Source organism: Tamandua tetradactyla, chromosome 6 (genome assembly GCF_023851605.1).
Source record: "Tamandua tetradactyla isolate mTamTet1 chromosome 6, mTamTet1.pri, whole genome shotgun sequence".
Classification (NCBI taxonomy): domain Eukaryota; kingdom Metazoa; phylum Chordata; class Mammalia; order Pilosa; family Myrmecophagidae; genus Tamandua; species Tamandua tetradactyla.
This window is the reverse complement of record NC_135332.1, coordinates 16,288,675-16,315,886: the sequence shown is the minus strand read 5'-3', so window position 1 is coordinate 16,315,886 and position 27,212 is coordinate 16,288,675. Positions and strand designations below refer to the sequence as shown.

Here is a 27,212-nt window from a genome sequence, read left to right as displayed (position 1 = left end):
AGGAATATCTCAACATGCCCCACACCACTGGACACCTAGAAGTTTCACTGAGGTGGAAGGCCCCTGTATTTTTGTTGGATTTATCTCCCATTCTCTGACACGCAAATGCCTTACCAGTAAGTCTAGAGTAGTTGCTACTTCTTGCTCACTAGGTCCAATCAACATGATATCAATATAATGGACCAGTGTGATGTCTTGTGGGAGGCAGAAATGATCAAGGTGTCTGCGAACAAGATTATGACATAGGGCTGGAGAGTTGATATACCCCTGAGGTAGGACAGTAAAAGTATATTGTTGACCTTGCCAGCTGAAAGCAAACTGTTTCTGGTGGTCCTTACTAATAGCTATTGAGAAAAAAGCATTTGCCAGATCAATAGCTGCATACCAGGTACCAGGGGATGTATTGATTTGCTCAAGCAATGATACTACATCTGGAACAGCAGCTGCAATTGGAGTTACCACCTGGTTGAGCTTACAATAATCCTCTGTCATTCTCCAAGACCCATCTGTTTTCTGCACAGGCCAAATAGGAGAGTTGAATGGGGATGTGGTGGGAATCACCACCCCTGCATCTTTCAAGTCCTTAAGAGTGGCAATAATCTCTGCAATCCCTCCAGGAATACAGTATTGCTTTTGATTTACTATTTTGCTTGGTAGGGGCAGTTCTAGTGGCTTCCACTTGGCCTTTCCCACCATAATAGCCCTCACTGCATGAGTTAGCCAACGTGGGGATTCTGCCAGTTGCTCATAATGTCTATGCCAATTATACATTCCAGAACTGGGGAAATAACTACAGGATGGGTCCATGGGCCCACTGGGCCCACTGTGAGATGAACCTGAGCTAAAACTCCATTGATCACCTGGCCTCCATAAGCCCCCACTCTGACTGGTGGTCCAGAGTGATGTGTTGGGTCCCCTGGAATTAATGTCACTTCTGAACCAGTGTCTAATAATCCCTGAAATATCTGATCATTTCTTTTTCCCCAATGCACAGTTACCCTGGTAAAAGGCCGTCAGTCTCCTTGGGGAAGGCTGGGAGGAAGATTAACAGTATAAATTTGTGGCAGTGTAACAGGTTTCTCCCCCAAAGGGAGCTGGCCTCCCCTTCATTCAAGGCGCTCTGGGTCTGTAAACTGTTTCAAGTCTGGAAACTGATTAAGGGTCCGTGACTCTGTGTTTTTGTAATTCAGGTTAGACTTCTGTTCCCTTGACCTAGAACTCTTTTGTTTATACAGCTCCAACAAGAATTTAGTAGACTGCCCTTCTATTGTATTTCTAGGTACCCCATGATTTACTAGCCAATGCCACAAATCTCTGCATGTCATATAATTTTGATGCCTCCTTTGAGTTTGCTGTCTATTATAATAGCCGTGTCTACCCTGTCTTTGGTGATTAAGTGCTGCCACCTGGCTTCTCCCAACTCGGGATCCTGTCATCCCATTGCGTTTAAGGATTCCAGCTCAGTGACAGCAGTTCCTACAGTAATATTTGACCTACAGAGAAGTGCAACTACAGAGCTCTTGAGGGATGATGGTGCTAGTCTCACAAATTTATTTCTCACTGTTCTGGTAAAAGGTGCATCCTCTGGACATTCCTGGGGTGTAAGAGCAGGCTTTGCATGATAAATCCACTCTAACATGCCAATCTCTCTGAGCCTCTGGATCTGCTCATCTACATTATACCAGGGCAGTTCTGGCATTTCAACCTCAGGTAATGTCAGTCACCTTTTGATCCATGTTTCAATCAACCATCCAAACAATCTGTTAATACCTTTTCTAATCCCTCGAACTATAACATTGAATGTAGAATCTCTGCTTAGTGGGCCCATATCAATAAATTCAGCCTGATCCAGCCTTATATTCCTCCCACCATTATCCCACACTCTTAAAATCCATTGCCACACATATTCCCCTGATTTCTGTCTATATAAATTGGAAAACTCACACAGTTCTTTTGGAGTATAACGTACCTCCTCATGTGTGATACTTTGTACCTCACCTTTAGGGGCCTGTTGGGATTTTAGTCTAGTTATAGGTCTGGAAGAAACGAGGGGTGGTGGGGGTGGGTAATGAAAAGAATTAGAAATATCTTCCAAGCCATTTGCTTCAGGGCCTTCATTTGCAGTTTCATCTGGTGAAACAGGATTAATCACTCTAGGGCTAATCCCTTCAGGAGGAGGTTGGGTGGCCAATTCCTCAAGGCAGGCTGGAGGTGGGGCGGCTGCGTCCTCAGGGCAGACTATTACAGGGTTATCTAGAGAAGACTCAGCATGGCCTACGGTTTCAACCTCGCCCCCAACATCATTATCAATCCATATGTCACCACCCCATTTTTCAGGGTCCCACTCCTTTCCAGTCAATGCCCTCACTTTAATGGCAGACACATGCAAGACTGAGATTTCAGTTTATGTTGTAAAGTTGCTACTCTAACAATAAGATTCAGAGTCTGATTTTCAGAGATCTCAAGTCTACGGCTACAGGAAATAAGATTTTCCTTCAGGATACTCATAGAAACTTCTATATCATTCACACGGCGCTAAGCTTCTCGTTTGAAGCCTTAAGCCCATCCCTTTCACCCCTTAATGTAGCCAGCATATCTAACAATAACCAACCAACATCCCTATAACTCTTATTTCTCCAAAACTCTGTAAAGGTGTCAAAAACATTATCCCCCAGAGTCTGGCTTTGTACAAGCAAAGCATTAGGAGAATCGAATGATGATATTTTGACTATCTCCTTTGCCAACTCACTCCATGGATTGGGAGTGTCATTTGATTACGGGAATCAGAGTCCTTAGTGTCTGAGTCCAGTCAGAGTAGAAAACCGTTCATAAAAACCCATTTTTAAGATTCTGTTTCTTAAGAACCACTCCCGGTAACAAGATGTATTAGGGTTCTCTAGAGAAACCAAATCAGCAGGGAACACTTGCAAATATAAAATTTATAAAAGTGTCTCAAGTGGCCACAGGAATACGGAGTCCAAAATCCACAGGGCAGGGTGTGAAGCCGATGACTCTGATGGAGGGTCTGGATGAACTCCGCAGGAGAGGCTTACCAGCTGAAGCAGGAATGGAACCTGTCTCCTCTGAGTCCTCCTTAAAAGGCTTCCCATGATTAGATTTAGCATCACTAATTGTAGAAGATATTCCCCTTTGGCTGATTACAAATGGAATCAGCTGTGGATGCAGCTGACGTGATCATGACCTAATCCTATGAAATGTCCTCATTGCAGCAGACAGGTCAGTACTTGCCCAATCAGATAAACAGCTACCACAACTTGGCCGAGTTGACACATGTCCCTAATCATGACACCACATCCACCAATTTTAACATATTGCCATATTTGTCATATCAGTCTAGCTGTCTAGCAGTTTTTCAGTCCCTCTATCTATCCATCTGTGTGTCTATCAATCCATTTTCTGAACACTTGAATGCAGATTGTATACTTTATGTTCCCTTAGCACTTAATACTGCCATGTATATTTCCTAAGGACAAGCTTTTTCACTTATGTAACCAACTTAAGTGCAGTTATCAAGTTTGAGAAATTTAGCAATGATGTAAAGCTTACAGTTTATATTCCAATTTTTTCATATGTCAAAAAATTGCCCTTTTGGATCACATATTGCATTTAATTTTTATTCTCTTTGGTTTCTCATTCTTTTTTAAAATTGTGGGAATTATATACCACATAAACTTTCCCATCTCAACCGCTCACAAGCATGCCATCCAGTGGGATTGCTTATATTTACACTGTTGCAGCACCTTTGCCACCTTCAATTACAAAAACTTTACCATTCCCCGCCGCCCTACCCCCCACCCCCACCCGGAACAGAAACCCCACACCTTCTGTGTATTAACTCCCCATACCCCCTGACATCCTGACCTCTGCTACTTGTCTTTGCATATTTTCCGATATTTTCTTTGTGGTTAACATGGCACTTTAACATTCTAAATATATCACACTGTGCTTTGCTTAGATACCAACTTAACTTCAATGGTGTCTAGAAACTATGTTCCTGTACCCTGCCATCCCCTGCCTTTTTTTGTAGTTCTTGTCAAACTGCATGTTTATACATTGTGAGTCCAAAACCACTGATTTATCATTGCTCTTTATGTATTTGCCCTTTCAATTCTATAGGAAGTAAAACATGGAGTTACATAAACTACAATAGGACTGGCATTTATATTTACCCATGTCGTCCTTTCCTTTCAACCTACAGAACTCTCACTAATATATTTGTTTGTTTTGTTTTTTCACATGGGCAAGTAATGGGAATCAAACTTGGGTCTGCAGCATGGCAGCCGAAAATTCTGCCTGCTGAGCCACTGTGGCCCACCCTTGTTAACCTGTTTTGTAGGGTCTGTCTAGTGATGGCTAAGTCCCTCAGCTTTTGTATATCTGGGAATGTCTTAATCTCTCCTTCATTTTTGAAGGACTGTTTTGCCAGATATAGAATTCTTGGATGGCAGTTGTTTGCTTTCAGCGCTTTAAATATGTCATCCTACTGCTGTCTCACCTCCATGGTTTCCAATGAGAAATCAGCACTTAATCTTACTGAAGTTCCTTTGTACATGACTCTACTTTTTTCTTACAGCTTTCAGAACTCTTTGTCTTTGGTATTCAGCAGTCTGATTAGAAAATGCATGGTGTGAGTTTATCCTGTTTGGAATTCATTGAACATCTTGGATGCGTGTATTCATGTCTTTCATTAAATTTGGGAAGTTTTCAGCCATTATTTCTTTGAATATGGAATATTCTCTCTGTCCCTTCCTCCCTTTTTCCTCCTTCTGGTCTCCCACAGTGCATATATTGGCATGCTTGATGGTGTCCCACAGGTTTCTCAGGCTCTGTTCACTTTCCCTCATTCTTCTTTCTCCTTCTCCGACTGGATGATTTCAGTTGTCTTATCTTTGAGTTCTCTGATTCTTTCTTCTGCCAGCTCCAATCTGCCATTGAAACCCTCTAGGGAATTTTAAATATCTGTTACTGTGCTCTTTGGAATGGTTTGGTTCCTCTTCATAATTTCCATCTCTCTATTGATATTTTCTTGCATTCATCTGTCATTTTCCTAATTTCCTTTAGTACTTTGTCCACGTTTTCCTTTATCAGTTTGAGCATATATTTATTTTTTAAGTCGCTCTGGTGTGTCTCAGGTCTGGCCTCTTAATTGACAGTTTCTCATGCTTTCATTTTCTTCTTTTCCTGTTTGTTTGTATGTTTTGTAATCTTTTGTTGACATTTTGATATTTTAAGTTGTTACCACTGAAATTTAGACTCTGAGGAGTCTGTTCTTTATACTTGTATCCAATTAGTGTTGTGGTAGAGCTTTCCTTGCATGCCAGGAGCTAACCAAAAAAGAAGAGAAGAATGTACTTCCTAGTCTTTGCAGATTGACCTGTACAAGTGCGTCCTTCAGAGCTTATCATGCCATGAGTTTAGAGAACAGCTCCAGGCCAAAGCATAGGGGGCTCCTGATCCTTTCTACTTATAAGTTTTGTCTTGAGTATGCACATGTGGCCCTGGTAATTCACCCCATTTCCACAGCTCCAAATGTTCCCTCTTCGTAGTTTACTCATGGTCCTGAGCACTGCCCTGTATGCCCTACAGCCAGCAATCCCTTGCCCAGGCAGCTGACTTGGCTGTTCTCCCACAGTGTTCTGTAGGAGAGCTTGGTGAGCTGCCTTCTACACAGCAGCTTCTGGCATAGAGAGTCCCTTAGGTCACCACTAGACAGACTAGGCCACACATACTTGCTCTCAGTGTATGCATAACAGTTACTCTGGTCCCTTCGGAACTGGGACCAGGGCTGTGTACTGGGAGTGTGGGCTGACTCCTCACCAAGCTGGTGATGGGTGGGGTGGGGCGAGCCAGGGGGCCACGAGGTCCTCCCACTTTGGAGAAACTTGTTTCTTGATTCAGCACTTGCTTGTTGCTGCAGTCCTCTAACCCTTTTGTGCAGCGTGGAGAAAGGTGTTTTTGTCAGTTCTTGCTAGTGTAAAGTTTCTCTGGAAGGGGAAAGCCCTGAAGCATCTTGCTCTGCCATCTTGATCAGGGCATGGCTCCCCCCTACTTTTTTTTCCTTCAGTTTTTTTATTGTATAATGTAACATATATACAAAGCAAAGAAAGAAAAAAGCAATAGTTCTCAAAGTACTCTTCCACAAGTAGTTGCAGGGCAGATCCCAGAGTTTGTCATGAGCTACCATACGATCTCTCAGATCTCTCCTTCTAGCTGCTCCATTATATAGGAGGCTAGAAGGAATAAATATTTTTTTATCATCACAATCAACTTTTTAAATCTTTTTTGTGAAAAATAACATATATACAAAACAATAAATTTCAAAGCACAGTACAACAATTAGTTGTAGAACAGATTTCAGAGTTTGGTATGGGTTACAGTTCCACAATTTTAGGTTTTTTACTTCTAGCTGCTCTAAGAATCTGGAGACCAAAATAGATACCAATTTAATGATTCAGCAATCATACTCATTTGTTAAACCCTACCTTCTCTGTATAACTCCACCATCACCTTTGATCTTTCTATCCCTCTTTCCCCCACTACTCTTTTTTTTTACTTTTAGGTGGCCTAATAACTTTTTTAGCATAAAATTTGCCATTTTTACTATTTTTTTTAGAACTTTTTTATTGTATAGTATAACATATATACAAAGCAAAGAAATAAAAAAGCAATAGTTTCCAAAGCACTCTTCAACAAGTAGTTACAGGACAGATCCCACAGTTTGTCATGGGCTACCATATGATCCTCTCAGATTTTTCCTTCCAGCTGTTCCGGAATATAGGAGGCTAGAAAGCTTAAATATTTTTTATCATCACAATTGAATTTTTTCCTTCCTTTTTTTTCTTTTTGAAAAATAACGTATATACAAAAAAGCAGTAAATTTCAGGGCACAGCCCCACAATTAGTTGTAGAACATATTTCCGAGTTTGATGTAGGTTACATTTCCATAATTTTAGGTTTTTACTTCTAGCTGCTTTAAGATAGTGGAGACTAAAAGAGATATCAGTTTAGTGATTCAGCATTCATAGTCATTTGTTCATCCTGTCTTCACTGTGTAATTCTGCATCACCTTTGGTCATTCCATCCCTCTCTTTAGGGGTGTTTGGGCTATGTTCATTCTAAATGTTCCATATTGGAAGGATCTGTCACTAATATGGAATAGGAAGATGGAACTATCTGATGTTCTGGAGAGGCTGGGCCCTCCAGGTTTCAGGACTTATCTGGACCAGGGGCCCATCTGTCCCCATTACTTTTTTTTTTTTTTTTTAACATGGGCAGGCACCGTGAATCAAACCCAGTTTTCCGGCATGGCAGGTGAGAACTCTTGCCACTGAACCACCATTGCCCTCCCCCTACTTTTATTTATTTATTTATTTTAAATACCAAGAAACAAACGCAAACATTCCTATTTTGATCATTCCGTTCTACATATATAATCAGTAATTCACAATATCATCACATATGATGCATATGCAACTGAATAATCATCTTCATGATCATTTCTTGGAATATTTGCATCAATTCAGAAAAAGAAATAAAACGAAAACAGAAAAAATTTATACATACCATACTCCTTACCCCTCCCTTTCTTTGATCACTAGCATTTCAATTTAAATTTATTTTAACATTTGTTCCCCCTATTATTTAGTTTTCTTCCATATGTTCTACTCTTCTGTTGACAAGGTAGATAAAAGGAGCATCAGACACAAGTTTTTCACAAACACACAGTCACATTGTGAAAGCTGTATTATTATACAATATCTTCAGAAAACATGGCTACTGGAACACAGCTCCACATTTTCAGGCAGTTCCCTCCAGACTCTCCATTACATCTTGACTAACAAGGTGATATCTACTTAATGCGTAAGAATAAACTCCAGGATAATCTCTTGACTCTGTTTGGAATCTCTCAGCCATTGACACTTTATCTCATTTCACTCTTCCCCCTTTTGGTCTAAAAGGTTTTCTCCATCCCTTGATGCCGAATCTCAGCCTCCCCCCTACTTTTTTTTTTTTATTATTAATTTTAAAAAATTAACTAACACAACATTTAGAAATCATTCCATTCTACATATGCAATCAGTAATTCTTAACATCATCACATAGATGCATGATCATCGTTTCTTAGTACATTTGCATCGGTTTAGAAGAACTAGCAACACAACAGAAAAAGATACAGAATGTTAATATAGAGGAAAAAAATAAAAGTAATAATAGTAAGAACAAAACAAAACAAAACAAAACAAAAACCTATAGCTCGGATGCAGCTTCATTCAGTGTTTTAACATGATTACTTTACAATTAGGTATTATTGTGCTGTCCATTTTTGAGTTTTTGTATCTAGTCCTATTGCACAGTCTGTATCCCATCAGCTCCAATTACCCATTATCTTACCCTGTTTCTAACTCCTGCTGAACTCCGTTACCAATGACATATTCCAAGTTTATTCTCGAGTGTCGATTCACATCATTGGGACCATACAGTATTTGTCTTTTAGTTTTTGGCTAGACTCACTCAGCATAATGTTCTCTAGGTCCATCCATGTTATTACATGCTTCATAAGTTTATACTGCCTTAAAGCTGCATAATATTCCATCGTATGTATATACCACAGTTTGTTTAGCCACTCATCTGTTGATGGACATTTTGGCTGTTTCCATCTCTTTGCAATTGTAAATAACACTGCTATAAACATTGGTGTGCAAATGTCCGTTTGAGTTTTTGCCCTTAATTCCTTTGAGTAGATTCCCAGCAATGGTATTGCTGGGTCGTATGGCAATTCTATATTCAGCTTTTTGAGGAACCGCCAAACTGCCTTCCACAGTGGTTGCACCATTTGACATTCCCACCAACAGTGGATAAGTGTGCCTCTTTCACCGCATCCTCTCCAGCACTTGTCATTTTCTGTTTTGTTGATAATGGCCATTCTGGTGGGTGTGAGATGATATCTCATTGTGGTTTTGATTTGCATTTCTCTAATGGCCAGGGACATTGAGCATCTCTTCATGTGCCTTTTGGCCATTTGTATTTCCTCCTCTGAGAGGTGTCTGTTCAAGTCTTTTTCCCATTTTGTAATTGGGTTGGCTGTCTTTTTGTTGTTGAGTTGAACAATCTCTTTATAAATTCTGGATACTAGACCTTTATCTGATATGTCATTTCCAAATATTGATTCCCATTGTGTAGGCTGTCTTTCTACTTTCTTGATGATGTTCTTTGATGCACAAAAGTGTTTAATTTTGAGGAGTTCCCATGTATTTATTTCCTTCTTCAGTGCTCTCGCTTTAGGTTTAAGGTCCATAAAACTGCCTCCAATTGTAAGATTCATAAGATATCTCCGTACATTTTCCTCTAAGTGTTTTATGGTCTTAGACCTAATGTTTAGACCTTTGATCCATTTTGAGTTAACTTTTGTATAGGGTGTGAGATATGGGTCTTCTTTCATTCTTTTGCATATGGATATCCAGTTCTCTAGGCACCATTTATTGAAGAGACTGTTCTGTCCCAGGTGAATTGGCTTGACTGCCTTATCAAAGATCAAATGTCCATAGATGAGAGGGTCTATATCTGAGCATTCTATTCGATTCCATTGGTCGATATATCTATCTTTATGCCAATACCATGCTGTTTTGACCACTGTGGCTTCATAATATGCCTTAAAGTCAGGCAGCGCGAGACCTCCAGCTTCGTTTTTTTTCCTCAAGATGTTTTTAGCAATTCGGGGCACCCTGCCCCTCCAGATAAATTTGCTTATTGGTTTTTCTATTTCTGAAAAATAAGTTGTTGGGATTTTGATTGGTATTGCATTGAATCTGTAAATCAATTTAGGTAGGATTGACATCTTAACTATATTTAGTCTTCCAATCCATGAACACGGTATGCCCTTCCATCTATTTAGGTCTTCTGTGATTTCTTTTAGCAGTTTTTTGTAGTTTTCTTTATATAGGTTTTTTGTCTCTTTAGTTAAATTTATTCCTAGGTATTTTATTCTTTTAGTTGCAATTGTAAATGGGATTCGTTTCTTGATTTCCCTCTCCGCTTGTTCATTGCTAGTGTATAGAAATGCTACAGATTTTTGAATGTTGATCTTGTAACCTGCTACTTTGCTGTACTCATTTATTAGCTCTAGTAGTTTTGTTGTGGATTTTTCCGGGTTTTTGACGTATAGTATCATATCGCCTGCAAACAGTGATAGTTTTACTTCTTCCTTTCCTATTTTGATGCCTTGTATTTCTTTTTCTTGTCTAATTGCTCTGGCTAGAACCTCCAACACAATGTTGAATAATAGTGGTGATAGTGGACATCCTTGTCTTGTTCCTGATCTTAGGGGGAAAGTTTTCAATTTTTCCCCATTGAGGATGATATTAGCTGTGGGTTTTTCGTATATTCCCTCTATCATTTTAAGGAAGTTCCCTTGTATTTCTATCTTTTGAAGTGTTTTCAACAGGAAAGGATGTTGAATCTTGTCAAATGCCTTCTCTGCATCAATTGAGATGATCATGTGATTTTTCTGCTTTGATTTGTTGATATGGTGTATTACATTAATTGATTTTCTTATGTTGAACCATCCTTGCATACCTGGGATGAATCCTACTTGGTCATGATGTATAATTCTTTTAATGTGTTGTTGGATACGATTTGCTAGAATTTTATTGAGGATTTTTGCATCTATATTCATTAGAGAGATTGGCCTGTAGTTTTCTTTTTTTGTAATATCTTTGCCTGGTTTTGGTATGACGGTGATGTTGGTTTCATAGAATGAATTAGGTAGTTTTCCCTCCGCTTCGATTTTTTTGAAGAGTTTGAGGAGAGTTGGTACTAATTCTTTCTGGAATGTTTGATAGAATTCACATGTGAAGCCGTCTGGTCCTGGACTTTTCTTTTTAGGAAGCTTTTGAATGACTGATTCAATTTCTTTACTTGTGATTGGTTTGTTGAGGTCATCCTTGTCTTCTTGAGTCAAAGTTGGTTGTTCATGTCTTTCCAGGAACCCATCCATTTCCTCTAAATTGTTGTATTTATTAGCGTAAAGTTGTTGATAGTATCCTGTTATTACCTCCTTTATTTCTGTGAGGTCAGTAGTTATGTCTCCTCTTCCATTTCTGATCTTATTTATTTGCATCCTCTCTCTTCTTCTTTTTGTCAATCTTGCTAAGGGCCCATCAATCTTATTGATTTTCTCATAGAACCAACTTCTGGCCTTATTGATTTTCTCTATTATTTTCATGTTTTCAATTTCATTTATTTCTGCTCTAATCTTTGTTATTTCTTTCCTTTTGCTTGCTTTGGGATTAGTTTGCTGTTCTTTCTCCAGTTCTTCCAAGTGGACAGTTAATTCCTGCATTTTTGCCTTTTCTTCTTTTCTGATATAGGCATTTAGGGCAATAAATTTCCCTCTTAGCACTGCCTTTGCTGCGTCGCATAAGTTTTGATATGTTGTGTTTTCATTTTCATTCGCCTTGAGGTATTTGCTAATTTCTCTAGCAATTTCTTCTTTGACCCACTCGTTGTTTAGGAGTGTGTTGTTGAGCCTCCATGTATTTGTGAATTTTCTGGCACTCCGCCTATTATTGATTTCCAACTTCATTCCTTTATGATCCGAGAAAGTGTTGTGTATGATTTCAATCTTTTTAAATTTGTTAAGACTTGCTTTGTGACCCAGCATATGGTCTATCTTTGAGAATGATCCATGAGCACTTGAGAAAAAGGTGTATCCTGCTGTTGTGGGATGTAATGTCCTATAAATGTCTGTTAAGTCTAGCTCATTGATAGTAATATTCAGATTCTCTATTTCTTTATTGATCCTCTGTCTAGATGTTCTGTCCATTGATGAGAGTGGTGAATTGAAGTTGTTCTAGTTTGCTAGCTGCTGGAATGCAATATACCAGAAACGGAATGGCTTTTAACAAGGGGAATTTAATGAGTTGCTAGTTTACAGATCTAAGGCCGAGAAAATGTCCCAATTAAAACAAGTCTATAGAAATGTCCAATCAAAGGCATCTGGGGAAAGATACCTTGGTTCAAGAAGGCCGATGAAGTTCAGGGTTTCTCTCTCATCTGGAAAGGCACATGGCAAACGCAGTCAGGGCTCCTCTCTCGGCTGGAAGGGCACATGGCAGACACGGCGTCATCTGCTAGCTTTGTCTCCTGGCTTCCTGTTTCATGAAGCTCCCCGGGAGGCGTTTTCCTTCTTCATCTCCAAAGGTCGCTGGCTGGTGGACTCTCTGCTTCGTGGTGCTGCAGCATTCTCTGCTCTCTCTGAGTCTCTCATTCTCCAAAATGTTTCCTCTTTTATAGGACTTCAGAAACTAATCAAGACCCACTCAGATGGGTGGAGACATGTCATCCCCTAATCCAGTTTAACAACCGTTCTTAACCAAATCTCATCAACCGGGGAGATGATCCCATCACAGTCCCAAATACACAGCATTGAATAGAGACTATTCTACCTTTAAGAAATGGGATCCATATTAAAACATGGCTTTTCTTAGGGGGCATACTTCCTTTCAAACCAGCACAGAAGTCTCCAACTATTATGGTATATGTGTCTATTTCCCTTTTCAGTGTTTGCAGTGTATTCCTCACGTATTTTGGGGCATTCTGGTTCGGTGCGTAAATATTTATGATTGTTATGTCTTCTTGTTTAATTGTTCCTTTTATTAGTATGTAGTGTCCTTCTTTGTCTCTTTTAACTGTTTTACATTTGAAGTCTAATTTGTTGGATATTAGTATAGCCACTTCTGCTCTTTTCTGGTTGTTATTTGCATGAAATATCTTTTCCCAACCTTTCACTTTCAACCTATGTTTATCTTTGGGTCTAAGATGTGTTTCCTGTAGACAGCATATAGAAGGATCCTGTTTTTTAATCCATTCTGCCAGTCTGTGTCTTTTGATTGGGGAATTCAGTCCATTAACATTTAGTGTTATTACTGTTTGGATAATACTTTCCTCTACCATTTTGCCTTTTGTATTATATATATCATATCTGACTTTCCTTCTTTCTACACTTTACTCCATACCTCTCTCTTCTGTCTTTTCGTATCTGACTCTAGTGCTCCCTTTAGTATTTCTTGCAGAGCTGGTCTCTTGGTCACAAATTCTCTCAGTGACTTTTTGTCTGAGAATGTTTTAATTTCTCCCTCATTTTTGAAGGACAATTTTGCTGGATATAGGAGTCTTGGTTGGCAGTTTTTCTCTTTTAGTAATTTAAATATATCATCCCACTGTCTTCTAGCTTCCATGGTTTCTGCTGAGAAATCTACACATAGTCTTATTGGGTTTCCCTTGTATGTGATGGATTGTTTTTCTCTTGCTGCTTTCAAGATCCTCTCTTTCTCTTTGACCTCTGACATTCTAACTAGTAAGTGTCTTGGAGAACGCCTATTTGGGTCTAATCTCTTTGGGGTGTGCTGCACTTCTTGGATCTGTAATTTTAGGTCTTTCATAAGAGTTGGGAAATTTTCAGTGATAATTTCTTCCATTAGTTTTTCTCCTCCTTTTCCCTTCTCTTCTCCTTCTGGGACACCCACAACACGTATATTTGTGAGGTTCATATTGTCCTTGAGTTCCCTGATACTGTGTTCAAATTTTTCCATTCTTTTCTGGATAGTTTCTGTTTCTTTTTGGAATTCAGATGTTCCATCCTCCAAATCACTAATTCTATCTTCTGTCTCTTTAAATCTATCATTGTAGGTATCCATTGTTTTTTCCATCTTTTCTACTTTATCCTTCACTTCCATAAGTTCTGTGATTTGTTTTTTCAGTTTTTCTATTTCTTCGTTATGTTCAGCCCATGTCCTCTTCATGTCCTCCCTCAATTTATCGATTTCATTTTTGAAGAGGTTTTCCATTTCTGTTCGTATATTCAGCATTAGTTGTCTCAGCTCTTGTATCTCATTTGAACTATTGGTTTGTTCCTTTGACTGGGCCATATTCTCAGTCTTCTGAGCGTGGACAGTTATCTTCTGCTGCTGGCGTCTGGGCATTTAGTCAGATTTCCCTGGATGTCGGACCCAACAAGGTTGTAAGATTTTTCTGTGAAATCTCTGGGTTCTGTTTTTCTTATCCTGCCCAGTAGGTGGCGCTCGTGGCACACGTTTGTCTGCGGGTCCCACCAGTAAAAGGTGCTGTGGGTCCTTTAACTTTGGAAAACTCTCGCCGTCCGGGAGGTTCGCTAGCCAAAGCGGCTTGGAAGAGTGCCAGCCGGCCCAGGGTCCGAACGCGGGGAGGGTCGCTGGCCGCCGCAGCCCGGGAAAGCGCCCGTCCGAATTTCCTAGTCAGCCCGGGGCGCCAAGCGTGGCGGGAGGGCGCCAGCCGCAGCAGCCTGCCCGGGAGAGTACACGTTCCCGGGGAGTCACGGGTTTGGAAGGGCCCCCCCCCCCCCGTCACCGTTCTCTGCGGCCTGGGGATTTCCGATCCAATTCTCTCAGTTGGTCCGGGGGGCTGCGCATGGTGTGGGCACCAGCCGCCGCGGTTTGAGGGGACCGCCTGTCCAATTCTCCCAGCCGGCCCGGGAAGGGGGAAGGGAGTGACTCCAGCCACTTGCCGCCCCGCCCGGTGAAGCCCGCGCCCCTCGGCGATCTCACCAGAGCGGGTTCTCTCAGCCATCCAGCCGTTCCAGGATGGGGTACGCTGTCTTTTTTATCTCTGTCGTGGCTTTGGGAGCTGTTTTGTATTGTTTCTACTCCCCTAGTAGCTGTCCTGGAGGAGAAACTAAGATCCGCACGTCTTACTAAGCTGCCATCTTCTCCAGAAGTCTCCTCCCCCCTACTTTTAATATCAGTAATTTCTATCCCCTTCTCTCAGCTACCAGTCAGAGCCTGGAGTAGTAGAAAGGGATTAAAACTCTGAGTAGAAAGTCCTGGCATCTAGTCCTACCTCTGATACTTATTTTGTTGCCTTGGGCAAAGGTAAGCTCAATTTCCTTATTCTCAAAAAAAAAGAGATTGGGGTGCTTCCAGGTAAAGATGGCGGCTTAACAACGTGCGCGTTTTAGTTCGTCCTCCAGAACAACTACTAAATAACCAGGAACAGTACAGAACAGCTCCTGGGGCCACGTCAGTGACCGGACACACAGCATACCCCAGTCTGGACCAGCTGGACCTGCTGCGAGCACACTCCAGAACCGTGAGTTCCCAAAGCTGCAGCGGCCAATGCCTCTCCCCCACAGGCCGCTTCCCAGAGGGGAAAGGAAAGGACTTTACCAGCAGCAGGGACTGGGCACAATCAAACGCCAATTGTGGAACTAATTAACAAATTCTGACTACTAAAAATAGGCCCCCAGCTTAGGTGAACCTGATCAAAGTGGAGTTGCTCATTTTTGTCCCGGTGCCAAGGAGGCAGGACTGACAGAAAAAGGGGAAAAAAAAGAAGAACGAAACAGGTTTTTGTGGCTGTGTATCTACAAAGGCTTGACTGCCTCTGGATACAGCTGCAGGACTTTTCAGGCTGCAACTGCCCTAGGCATAGGCAGAAGTGAGCTCTTTTGGGGGCTTGTCTGGAGCCCAGCTCAGGTGGAATCCCTCCATCAAGGAATTCGGACACCAGGGCTTGGTAATTTGAAGCCATTAAAACCAGCTTACAACCTCTCCTCTGTCTCCACCACGCCCCCAGCAGGGAGAGTCTGCCAAAGTTAAAGATACCACATCATCTTATGCTGGTGGGACCTGCAGTCAGACAGCGCCACATACTGGGCAGGATAAGAAAAACAGAGTCCAGAGACTTCACAGGAAAGTCTTTCAACGTGCTGGGTGTCACCCTCAGGGAAAACTGATGCAGGTGACTCTTTCCTCCTGATAGGAGGCCAGTTTGGTCTGGAAAATCTGGCTAGGGTCTGTAATATCTAAGTAGACCCTCCTAAGTGTGTGTGTGGGGGGGGAGGCACCACACAAGCAGGGCAAGAAACAAGAAAACAAGAACTGAAAAATTCTCCTCTGTTAAACAAAACTTAAGCTAAAGGTCCAGATAAAGCTGAATGGAGTGTCAAAGAACAGATAAACAACAAATTCATCCAGCATGAAAACCCTAGATAAAAGAAGTGAAAGCAAACTCCAGAATAAATTAATTAAGGTAATTAAATGCCTAGCCACCAGCAAAAAATAACAAATCACAGTAGGAAAATTGAAGATATGGCCCAGTCAAAGGAACAAACCAGCGATTCAAATCACATACAGGAGCTGAAACAATTAATTCAGAATGTACAAACAGACGTGGAAAACCTCATCAAAAACAAAATCAGTGAATTGAGGGAGGATATAAAGAAGGCAAGGAAAGAACAAAAAGAAGAAACTGAAAGTCTGAAAGAACACATCACAGAACTTATGGAAATGAAAGACACAGTAGAAGAGATGAAAAAAACGATGGAAACCTACAATGGTAGATTTCGAGAGACAGAACATAAGATTTCAAAACTGGAGGACGGAACATCTGAAATCCGACAAGAAACAGAAGCTATAGGAAAAAAATGGAAAAATATGAGCAGGGACTCAGGGAATTGAAAGACAATATGAAGCGCATGAATATACATGTTGTGGGTGTCCCAGAAGGAGAAGGGAAAAGGAGGAGAAAAACTAATGGAGGAAATTATCACTGAAAATTTCCCAACTCTTATGAAAGACTTAAAATTACAGATCCAAGAAGTGCAGCATACCCCAAAGAGAATAGATCCAAATAGACATACTCCAAGACATTTAATAATCAGAATGTCAGAGGTCAAAGAGAAAGAGAGGATCTTGAAAGCAGCAAGAGAAAAGCAATCCATCACATACAAGGGAAGCCCAATAAGACTATGCGCAGATCTCTCAGCAGAAACCGTGGAGGCGAGAAGACAGTGGGAAAATATATTTAAATTATTAAAAGAGAAAAACTGCCAACCAAGAATTCTATATCCAGCAAAATTGTCCTTCAAAAATGAGGGAGAAATTAAAACATTTTCAGACAAAAAGTCACTGAGAGAATTTGTGACCAAGAGACCAGCTCTGCAAGAAATACTAAAGGGAACATTAGAGACAGATATGAAGACAGAAGAGAGAGGTGTGGAGAAGAGTGTAGAAAGGAAGACTATGAGTAAAGGTAAAAGAAGGAAAATTAGATATGACATATAATATCCAGAAGGCAAAATAGTAGAAGAAAGTACTACCCGTGCAGTAATAACACTGAATGTTAATGGATTAAACTCTCCAATCAAAAGACATAGTCTGGCGGAATGGATTTTAAAACAGGACCCATCTATATGCTGTCTACTCAAAGGACACGAGGCCAAGGACACAAATGGACATTTACACACCAATGTTTATAGCAGCATTATTAACAATTACCAAGAGATGGAAACAGCCAAAATGTCCATCAACAGACAGTTGGCTAAACAAACTGTGACATTTACATAAGATGGAATATTATGCAGCTGTAAGACAGAATAAAGTTATGAAGTATGTAACAACATGAATGGACCTTAAGGACATTATGCTGAGTGTGATTAGCCAGAAACAAAAGGACAAATACTGTGTGGTCTCACTGATATGAACTGACATTAGTGAATAAACTTGGAATATTTCTTTGGTAACAGAGACCATCAGGAGATAGAAATAGGGTGAGATATTGGGTAATTGGAGCTGAAGGGATACAGATTGTGCAACAGAACTGAATATAAAAACTCAGAAATGGACAGCACAATACTACCTAACTGTAATGTAATTATGTTGAGACACTGAATGAAGCTGCATGTGAGAATGATAGAGGGAGGAGGGCTGGGGACATAAATGAAATCAGAAAGAAAGATAGATGGTAAAGATCGAGATGGTATAATCTAGGAAGCCCTAGAGTGTATAATAATAGTGAAATGTACGATGTACAAATTTTAAAAATGTTTTTGCATGAGGGAGACAAAGGAATGTCATTATTGCAGTGTGCTGAAAATAGATGATAATTAATACTTTAAAATGTCACCTTATGTGTGAGACTAAAGCAAAAAATGTTTATTAGTTACAAAATTTATATTTTTACTAGAGCATTTCCTAATATAACTCATGTAGATAACTTGATTGAATGTCATAAGTACTTGGAATCTCAGGCAGGACATGAGATTTTGTTGGTTTGTACAGAGTGATGCCCCGATGAATCCCAGAGTGATTTGATCAGTGACTGGAAAAGTATTTGCAAGCCCCCTTCGGGGAATGGTGAGAGTGGGGAGAAATTCAACTTCCCCAAGTTGAATTCTTGATATTCTCACAAGCAGTGTGGACAACCAAAGCTATAGGCTGAGCCCCCAGTCTTGGGGTTTGCTCGTATGAAACTTAACCCCACAAAGGATAGGTCAAGTCGACTTAAAATTTAGGCCTAAGAGTCACCTCCAAGAGAGCCTCTTTTCTTGCTCAGATGTGGCCTCTCTCTCCAGCCAACATGACGAGCAGTCTCACCACCCTCCCCGTCTCTGCGTGGGACATGACTCCCAGGGGTGTGGACCTTCCTGGCAACGTGGGACAGAAATCCTGGAATGAGCTGAGACAGCATCAAGGGACTGAGAGAAACCCTAGAATGATCTGAGAATTAACATCAAGGGATTGAGAGAACCTTCTCGACCAAAGGGGGAAGAGTGAAATGAGACTAAGTGTCAATGACTGAGAGATTCCAAACAGAGTTGAGAGGTTATCCTGAAGGTTATTCTTATGCATTAAGTAGATATCACCTTGTTGTTCAAGATGTAGTGGAGAGGCTGGAGGGAACTGCCTGAAAATGTAGAGCTGTGTTCCAGTAGCCATGTTTCTTGATGATGATTGAACAATGATAGAGCCTTCACAATGAGACTCTGTGAATGTGAAAACCTTGTGTCTGATGCTCCTTTTATCTACCTTGTCAACAGACGAGTAGAACATATGGAATAAAAATAAATAATAGAGGGAACAAATGTTAAAATAAATTTAGTTTGAAATGCTAGTGGTAAATGAAAGCGAGGGGTAAGGGGTATGGTATGTATAATCTTTTTTTTTCTCTGTTATCGGTTTATTTCTTTTTCTGTTGTCTTTTTATTTCTTTTTCTAAATCGATGCAAATGTTCTAAGAAATGATGAATATGCAACTATGTGATGATATTAAGAATTACTGATTGTATATGTAGAATGGAATGATATCTTAATGTTTTGTTTGTTAATTTTTTTAATTAATAAAAATAGTTAAAAAAAAAAAAGGAGATTGGTGTAGGTCAGTAGTTTTCTAATCATGTTTGTTTGTCTAAGATTATCCGTACAAGAGAGGAGATAAGGGAGGAATTTCATGAGTTCTCAACCCTCTTCCTTCATTTTAGCTAAAGCAATTCTGTTTTTCTCACTTAACTATTGTTTTTTAAATTATTTATTTATTTTTAATTGTGGCAAAATGTGTGTATCACAGTAATCATTTTAACCATTTTCAGTGGACTAGTCATTGACATAAAGTACATTGAAAATACTGCGTAACTTTCACCAGCATCTATTTTCAGACTATTTTTATCATCGCAAACCAAAATTCATACTCATTTAGTAGTAACTCCCACTTCTCCCCTCCTTTCACCTGTGATAACTATTATTCTGTGTTCTGTCTCCATGAATTTGCTTATTCTAAGTATTTCATATAAATCACCCAATATTTGTCCTTTTGTGTCTGGCTTATTTCCCACAACATAATGTCTTCCAGGTTCATCCATTTTCTAGCAGGTACCAAAGTTTCACTTATTTTTATGGCTGAAGAATATATGCATGGATGTATCACATTGTGTTTGTGGTATCTATTTGTTCAACATTTTGCTTTTCAAGAGGCTTTACTGCTTTAAGAAAATTGAACATGACTGCATTAGGTGATCTGTGGAATTCCTTTTAGCAATTCAGTTCTCCCAGAGAAGAGTCACTTGGCCCGTCCATGCTCTCTTCCTTGCTATGGATAATCTAATTTCACTGGGGATGCAAACAAGTACTGATTCCACCACTTGGCAACTTTGCAGGTCTCTTCTGGAAGACAGTTTCTTCAGCACCATGGCAGGCCTGGCAGGAGCTGATGCCGAGGTGAGCCTGGCTGGTCCCTATGCCTCACCCGCCTTCCAGGGACAGTACAGTGGAGGTCATATCTGAGGGGCTGAGCACAGAAGGGTGTAGAAGCCCCTGCCGAGCCAATTTCTTCTTAAAGCAATGCTCAGGGGCTGTGGAGTGGTCCCAAAGCAGAATCATCCTCCTTCCCACTAGTCACTAGCCAGAAAGTTGAGCTCCCAAATGCTTCCTCTAAAAGACTGCCCCTTTGCAGTCACATGGATGTGAAACAACAGAATTTGAGTACCTGTGAGGGACTTGATCTCTCCAGTTTGGAGAAAACAGAAAGAGGCAGCGATTTCTGGGTCTCCACAACAGGGTGTATTTAACTTCAAACAACACTCAAGTCAACAACAACCTCCTGTTGATGCCCCTTTGGCCGGGCTCTGCTCCCGTTGCGTCACAGCCCTAACAGAAGCCATATGGTAAGGGGCTCCTGAGCCTCTCTGGGCCTTGACTAACAGCTTCCTTGTCTGTGTCCTTGCCCTTCTGTGACTTAGGTTTCAGACATCTCCGATGCAGACCCAGAGGCTTTGCTGCAGGCCATGAAGGTAATAAAACATCTCCCACAAGACTCCCAAGGACTAAAGTGAGGATGGGTAGGGTAATGATACTTTGTGCCAGGGCTTCATTCTCCCTCTAACTTGCCCCTGTAAAACTTGTGTTTCTGAGCTCTCCCAAATGCAAGAAGGGAACTCATCCAGGAACTATTGTCCTTCCTACCCTTGGTAGGGGATAAATCCCCAGATAAATTTCTGGGGATAAGTCCATTTTCCCAGTACATAGAGACTCCCCCAGCCTGAGACACAGGCCATGCCACAGTCCCCTGGTGGAATGTGGCCAAGCCCCACCGTACAACTCAGCTGTCTGGGTCTCTTCCCCTACTGGCACCACCCAGGGACAGGAGGGTGAGGCGTTCTCCTCTAAAGTTCATTCTCTCCACATGCCCTGCCACATCCCCCCTTCAGTACAACCATTCTCTCCTTGGCTCTAGCACAAAGCCAGTCTCTGCAATGGAATGTTTTTAAACTTTTTTTTATTGTGTAATATAACGTAAATACAAAGCAAAGTGAAAAAAAAAAAAGTAGTTTTCAAAGCACTCTTCAATAAGTAGTTACAGGACAGATCACAGAATTTGTCATGAGCTACCATACCATCATCTCAGATCTCGCCTTCTAGCTGCTGCAGAGCAATGGAGGCTAGAAGGAATAAATATTTTTAAATCATCACAATCGATTTTTTTTCCTTTTTTGTGAAAAATAGCATATATACGAAAAAGCAATACATTTTAACTCACATTGCAACAATTGTAGAACAGATTTCAGCGTTAGGTATGGGTTACAATTTCACAATCTGAAATGGAATTTAAAACGTAAAGTCTGAATGGTTTATAAGAATATAATCTCACGGGTAGCTTGGCCTGGGCCTAAAACAGCCCCTTTTGTTCCTATTCCCCACCCCTCCCTCCTGCCTGACCCTGGGGTTCAGTATCCCTTCTTAACACATTTGCCACAGCCCCCTGGCTAAGGCTTAGCTCTTGGTTTCAGCCCTGTAGGTCTCTAAAGAATTGGTGTCTGTTCCCTTCTCAGCTCCAGATTCAGCTTCTTTAGCCTGTTTGAAATCCCTCTCCCCAGCGCCAGCTGACTGGGACCCTGGATGTGATCTCCTTATTCTCTGAGCATCCAATTTCTGGTGTTGACTTTGGGTATCTTTCTCTGAAAGCACAAGCTGAACTCCACAGTCCCACCCTGCTTCCTTGTTTGATTTTCTTTCCTAACATCTTTTTTATCTGAACACTTTTCCTGTTTTCCCTTGTTTCCTCACAATTCTGCTCCTGGGGTGCCACCTTCCCTCCCACAATAGAAGTCCTCCTCCCCTCATCACACGTCATCATTCAGCAGGTCTGACCAGGGAGCCCTGGCTGCCGGCATGTCCCTGCTTGGTTCCACGGTGTTTTTAATATGTCTTCAGCATAGAACCTCCACTGACGCGGATTAGCATTCTCCTCACTGTACCTCTAATCACAGTTCCGTTCCTCCTACTCTAGGCAGGCTCAGAAGCCAAAGTCCTTGGACTGAGGGGTATCTTTTTGTCTCAGAGCCCTTCTCACTGCATAGGGAAGGTCCCCTTAATAGTCTTAAGCCCCAGAATCCTGCTGTTTTGTTCCAGTGCAACCTGACAGTTTTGAAATTTGCTAAGCCTTATTTTGAAGCTGCTGAAAATAGTTTTTAATGACCTCCCTGTAGCATCCAGGCATCTGAAACTATTCTGCTTACATGTAGAGAGATTGTGTTTCAGCTCCTGCCTCTGTCCTTGTCTGTTACTCTGTCTGAGTCTGTTCCCCTACAAGTCCCCCTCTTGTCCACGTGGGAAGTGGAGGGAGTGTCATTACCAGGCTGCTCAGAGCCACCAACTGAGCACCTCCAGGACCTCCACCCTCCTTCCTGCTTTTCTAGGACATGGATGACATGGATGCTGATCTCTTGGGTCTGAGGAAGTCTAAGCCACCCGCTAGCAGAGTGCCTGCAAAGGGTTCTGGGAAAGAAGAGCTGCCCAGCCCTCCCAAACCTGCTGGCAAGTTGATAGCAAGTGAGAAAGGTGAGTGAGAGGTAGTTCCTCAAATCTGATCAGAAGGCTCTGGAACATGGAAGATGCTTGGAAGGCAGCTTTCACATCCTGTGATTTCCTCCGCCTGGGATGGAGAGGCTAAAGGAGCTACATGTGTGTGATGAATCTATGGGGGGCAGGGTCATACTGAGCTTTCTCCCTTCTGGTGTGTCCAGTTCTTCTAAGTCTAATATAGGAAACTCCTGGAAAAAACATTTGGATTAAAATGAAAAATGTTATAATAGTTGTTCTAGTTTGCTAGCTGCTGGAATGCAATATACTAGAAATGGAATGGCTTTTAAAAAGGGGAATTTAATAAATTTGCTACTCTATAATTCTAAGGCCAAGATAATGTCCCAGTTAAAGCAAGTCTATAGAAATGTCCAATCTAAGGCATTCATGGAAGGATACCTTGGTTCAAGAAGGCTGCTGAAGTTCAGGGTCTCTCTCTCAAGTGAGAAGGCATATGGCGAACAGGGTCAGGGTTTCTCTCTCATCTGGAAAGGCATGTGGCAAGCATGGCATATCTGCTAGCTTTCTTTGGCTTCCTTTCATGCTGCTCCCTGGGAGGCATTTTCCTTCTTCGTTTCCAAAGGTCGCAGGCTGGTGGGCTCTCTCCTTCTCGTGTCATGTTCTGCTCTCTCAGAATCTCCTAGCTTTCTCTCTTATTATTCTCTTTTATAGGATTCCAGTAAACTAATCAAGACCCACCCGAATAAAACTAATCCAGCTTAACAGCCACTCTTGATTGAGTCACATCTCCAGGGGGATGATCTAATTACAGTTTCAAATATGCAGTACTGAATAGGGATTAGAAGCAATGGCTGCTTTTACAAAATGGGATTATGAGTAAAAGATGGTTTTTGTAGGGTACATACATCCTTTCAAACCAGCACAGTAGTCTTTGTACCTCACCAGTCCATTTCTCTGTTGAGTGGCTTGTAACTAGGGAGGCAGGGTGACAAGGCCCAGGAGGTGGCTTCTGGACCATGTTTCCCTGCCAGAAGCCTGGTGTGAGGTTAGGGAAGTATGGACCCTTCCCATGGTGGTGTCCACGGTTATGAACCCCCAGCTTCCAAGGAAGAAGTGCACCCAATTCCAGGGACCCCAGTTCTTGGCATGGCAGAGAACCTTGGCCTAGAGGGCCCCAGGCCCATAACCATGCCTTCTGTTTGCTTCCTGTAGGGGGTACCGTTCCCAAGAAGCCATCTCCGCCTCCCAGTAGCTCTGGAAATCAATACAGGAAGTTTTCCTTTGAAGGTATGATAGGCCCCTTAATCATGCTCTTGGGCACTTCAGTTCTGAGAGTGAAATAACCTGGACATTGCTTATTTGTTTGCTTGCCTGAGGCCAAGTCGTTATGTGTATTAGATGAATGGTAGACAGGCAGTGCTGCTGATTTAACCCTTGTGAATTTGAAAAGGAACTATTTAGGTTGTATTGGCTGAAATATTTTGGGAACTTCTTTGCACAGTCTTTAAAGATAGGCATCAAACTGAAAATTTTTTAAATTATCAGAAAACTTCCCTCCAGGAATGCACAGATGTTTTGTTTGTCTTCGCATGTCTTAGGAACATTTCTGGTTGGGAGTACAGCCAACAGAGTCAGAGCCCCCAGGTGACACAGGCAAGCCTGGGGGTAAGGGACAGTAACAACGGCAAGCCTGGTTGGTCACATAAATGAGCCTGAGTGGGACTTGGGGATGCAGGCCCCAGGCCCTGGCCCACTCTCACACTCCCTCGCTCCTGCTGAGCCTGGCCTCCGTGCCAAAGCACCCCTTGCCACAGGCCTCTTGCCCTCCAGATGCTGAGAGGCTTTGTTCATGTGTCCGAGCAGCTAGAAATCTTGGCTTGAGTGCTCAAGTCTAGATTAGGGCTTATCTTTCTTGACCAAAGTGCCATAGTCGGACCTGTATTTCCCTTCTGGCTGTGAGGTTTGGAAGACCCGTTGGCAGGACTTCTCTCTGACGACGAGGAAGGAATTGCCAAGAAGCTGCCTGTGGCGGAGAGTAAACTGGTCTCCGGCCAGAGCCCCAGCACAGCCAGAGGTCAGTGTGGTAGTGGGGGTGGCTTGTTAATTGGGCAGTGGGCAGTGGAGTGATAGAATCTTTTCTGATGTGGATCAACACACACAAAACACACACACACACACACACCCCCAGGACAGGGACCACAAGTCTGAGATGCTTGACCAAGAGATCATCAGTTGCTAAGGACGGGCCAGTGGGATGCATGAGCCTGGGACAAGTCGGGGCTGGGGGGCAGCCCAGGCAGGTGGGACAACCTGCAGCCTCACCCAAGATGTCACATAGTGCCCACAGCCTTCCTGCCCCCCAACTCATTCAGATATCACATTGGGTGGGACACAGGAAGGCTGTGGGCACTCTATCTGTGCTCTATCTTTCAGGACCCTCTGTTCCTCTGACTCCTGGGGACACTCCGATCCGAAAGAAAGAAGAACTTATATTTGATGATGAAGATGACATCATGGCCACCTTGGGATTTGGAGACAGCCCCAAAGGAAACAAGAAGCAGATGGGAGACCAGTAAGGATTTTTAGGAGTGGAGAATCCCTGGCTGGACTGCTGCTTCAGGTCCAGGGAGAAATTAGAGGGGGAGCACAGTGTGGCACTTGGGACCCCTTTGTTGCCACACACACACTCACCCCACTTCTTTTCTTACAGGGAAGGGCCCCACCCTGCACGCTCCAAGCTGGAGGAGCTGCTGGGTCGAGGTACTGCCACCAAACTCCTGGCACGTCCTGGCACCGGGGAGCACAGGGAGTTCAGGCTGGACGAGAAGGACCAGAGGCTGCAGGGTGAGGCAGCCCACGGGGCTGCGGAGGGGAAGCGGGGCTGCTGGCCCGGCTGCTTTTGAATTGAGGTGAAATTCACATAACATAAAATCAGCTGTTTTAAAGTGAACAGTTCAGCAGCATTTAGTGCATTCAAAATGTTGTGCATCTACCAACTTTATCTAGTTGTAAATCATTTTCATCCCTCCAAAAGAAAATGCTGTACCCAGTAAGCGGTTGCACCTTTTTCCCCCAAGACCAGTTTTTTACCACAACTCATAATAAGAAAATGAGTTTTGCATCCTGACACATGAGATACAGATAGATAACTGACCCAAAGATTTGTGAAATAGTACTTACGGTTACCACATCCAGTACTCTATCTATTCTTGTGCTATTTATTTATAAATGCACTGCTGTGTTTCCTTCAACTGGTTTCCCGACCCACTAACAGGCCTCAGCCCACAGGCCTGTGGCCCATTCAGCTCTCTGGCCTCACTCTAATGATCTCTGGAACCTGGTTGCAAAAGTGCATTTTTAACAGCTCAAAGGTGATTCTTACACAAGCCAGAGTTTGAAAAGTGAGCTGCAAACAGTGTCAGCACCCCTTTGACGCAGTCCCCACCCCTGCTTCCACCACAGCAGCTTTACATGTAATTCACTCTTAGGCAGGGAGTGAGCTGCTGGTTCAGCTCTTTTTTAAAAAAAAAGTTCTGAGTCCAGAGAGAGTTTGACTTCCACAACTCTAGATCATGATCACTGCTCCTTAATTCACAGACAGAGAAGACACCTGGGGTGGCAAGGACCTCACTTTCGGGGCCTACCATCCCACCGTGGGCTCCTCAGAGGGCCGGCAGTCCCGCCGGCAGTCGGTCAGGTAAGTGGGCCTGGGTGGGGTGCGGGAAAGGGGCGCCAGGGCCACGCTGCCCACTGGGACCCAGGCCACCCGCCGCCTGGCCCCTCGGCCTCAGCCATTGGTTTGGGAGGCCGGGGTGGTCACAGCTCTGGGCTCTGTGCTGCCGAAGGAAGCGAGACTGTCCCGTCCCCACTGGCCCCAGCACAGTGCCCACACCCTGCCGGTCTGCTCAGAAGGAAAAGGAGAAGGTGGGCCTGGCCTACCATGAACGGCACCAGCGCCGCAGTTGGGTCACCCAAGGAGTGTGCAGGCCCAGGGAGCAAGACCCTTTGCCTCCCGCGGCCGTTGGCTGGGCCTGCGCTGCCCGTCCTCACAGCCATCTCTTCCCAATGGCAATAAACAGTTAAGTCAGCAGATAGAATTTTCTGAATTTGAACTTCCTCTCCCTGATATGTATTTTAAATTTCTTGCTTTGAAATAGTTTCAGATGTGCAGAGAAGTTCTGAGAACAGTAGCCCGTCCTCGCCCCAGTCGGCAGCTGCAGCGTTGTACCACTTTTGCTTTATCGACCTCTCTCTGGCTAAATAGCTCATGTGTACATACCCGTGTTTTCCCCTCACCTAAGTATGATTTTAAGCCCTAGAATCTGCTGTCACTTGTCAGTGACAGTTTAGACCATGGCCAAACAAATGAACAAGGGACAAATGACTACTGACAGAAAGCCCAGAAACCAGACTTTGATCCAACCTATTTTTCTGTCACTGTGTGCCCACGGTCTCAATTTAATCATATTCCCTGCAGATGAAATTGTCCCTATGATGGATTTCAGGATGCCTATATTCCATGGTGTTCTCCAGAGAGACCACAGCTTACTACTTCTCGGCCACCTG

General features: G+C 42.5%; 1 protein-coding gene across 14 annotated transcripts in view; it reads left to right on the top strand.

Moving 5' to 3' along the window:
- Nucleotides 1-27,212, top strand: part of FBF1 (Fas binding factor 1) — a 45,461-nt gene that overhangs the window by 7,246 nt on the left and 11,003 nt on the right. For all 14 annotated transcript variants that reach the window (XM_077163875.1, XM_077163880.1, XM_077163874.1 and 11 more), the window contains 8 exons: nucleotides 19,985-20,045; nucleotides 20,567-20,617; nucleotides 22,523-22,664; nucleotides 23,859-23,933; nucleotides 24,607-24,720; nucleotides 25,080-25,218; nucleotides 25,357-25,490; nucleotides 26,244-26,343. In XM_077163875.1, the coding sequence (XP_077019990.1) occupies nucleotides 19,985-20,045; nucleotides 20,567-20,617; nucleotides 22,523-22,664; nucleotides 23,859-23,933; nucleotides 24,607-24,720; nucleotides 25,080-25,218; nucleotides 25,357-25,490; nucleotides 26,244-26,343 (816 nt within the window). The remainder of the gene's footprint in view (nucleotides 1-19,984; nucleotides 20,046-20,566; nucleotides 20,618-22,522; nucleotides 22,665-23,858; nucleotides 23,934-24,606; nucleotides 24,721-25,079; nucleotides 25,219-25,356; nucleotides 25,491-26,243; nucleotides 26,344-27,212) is intronic.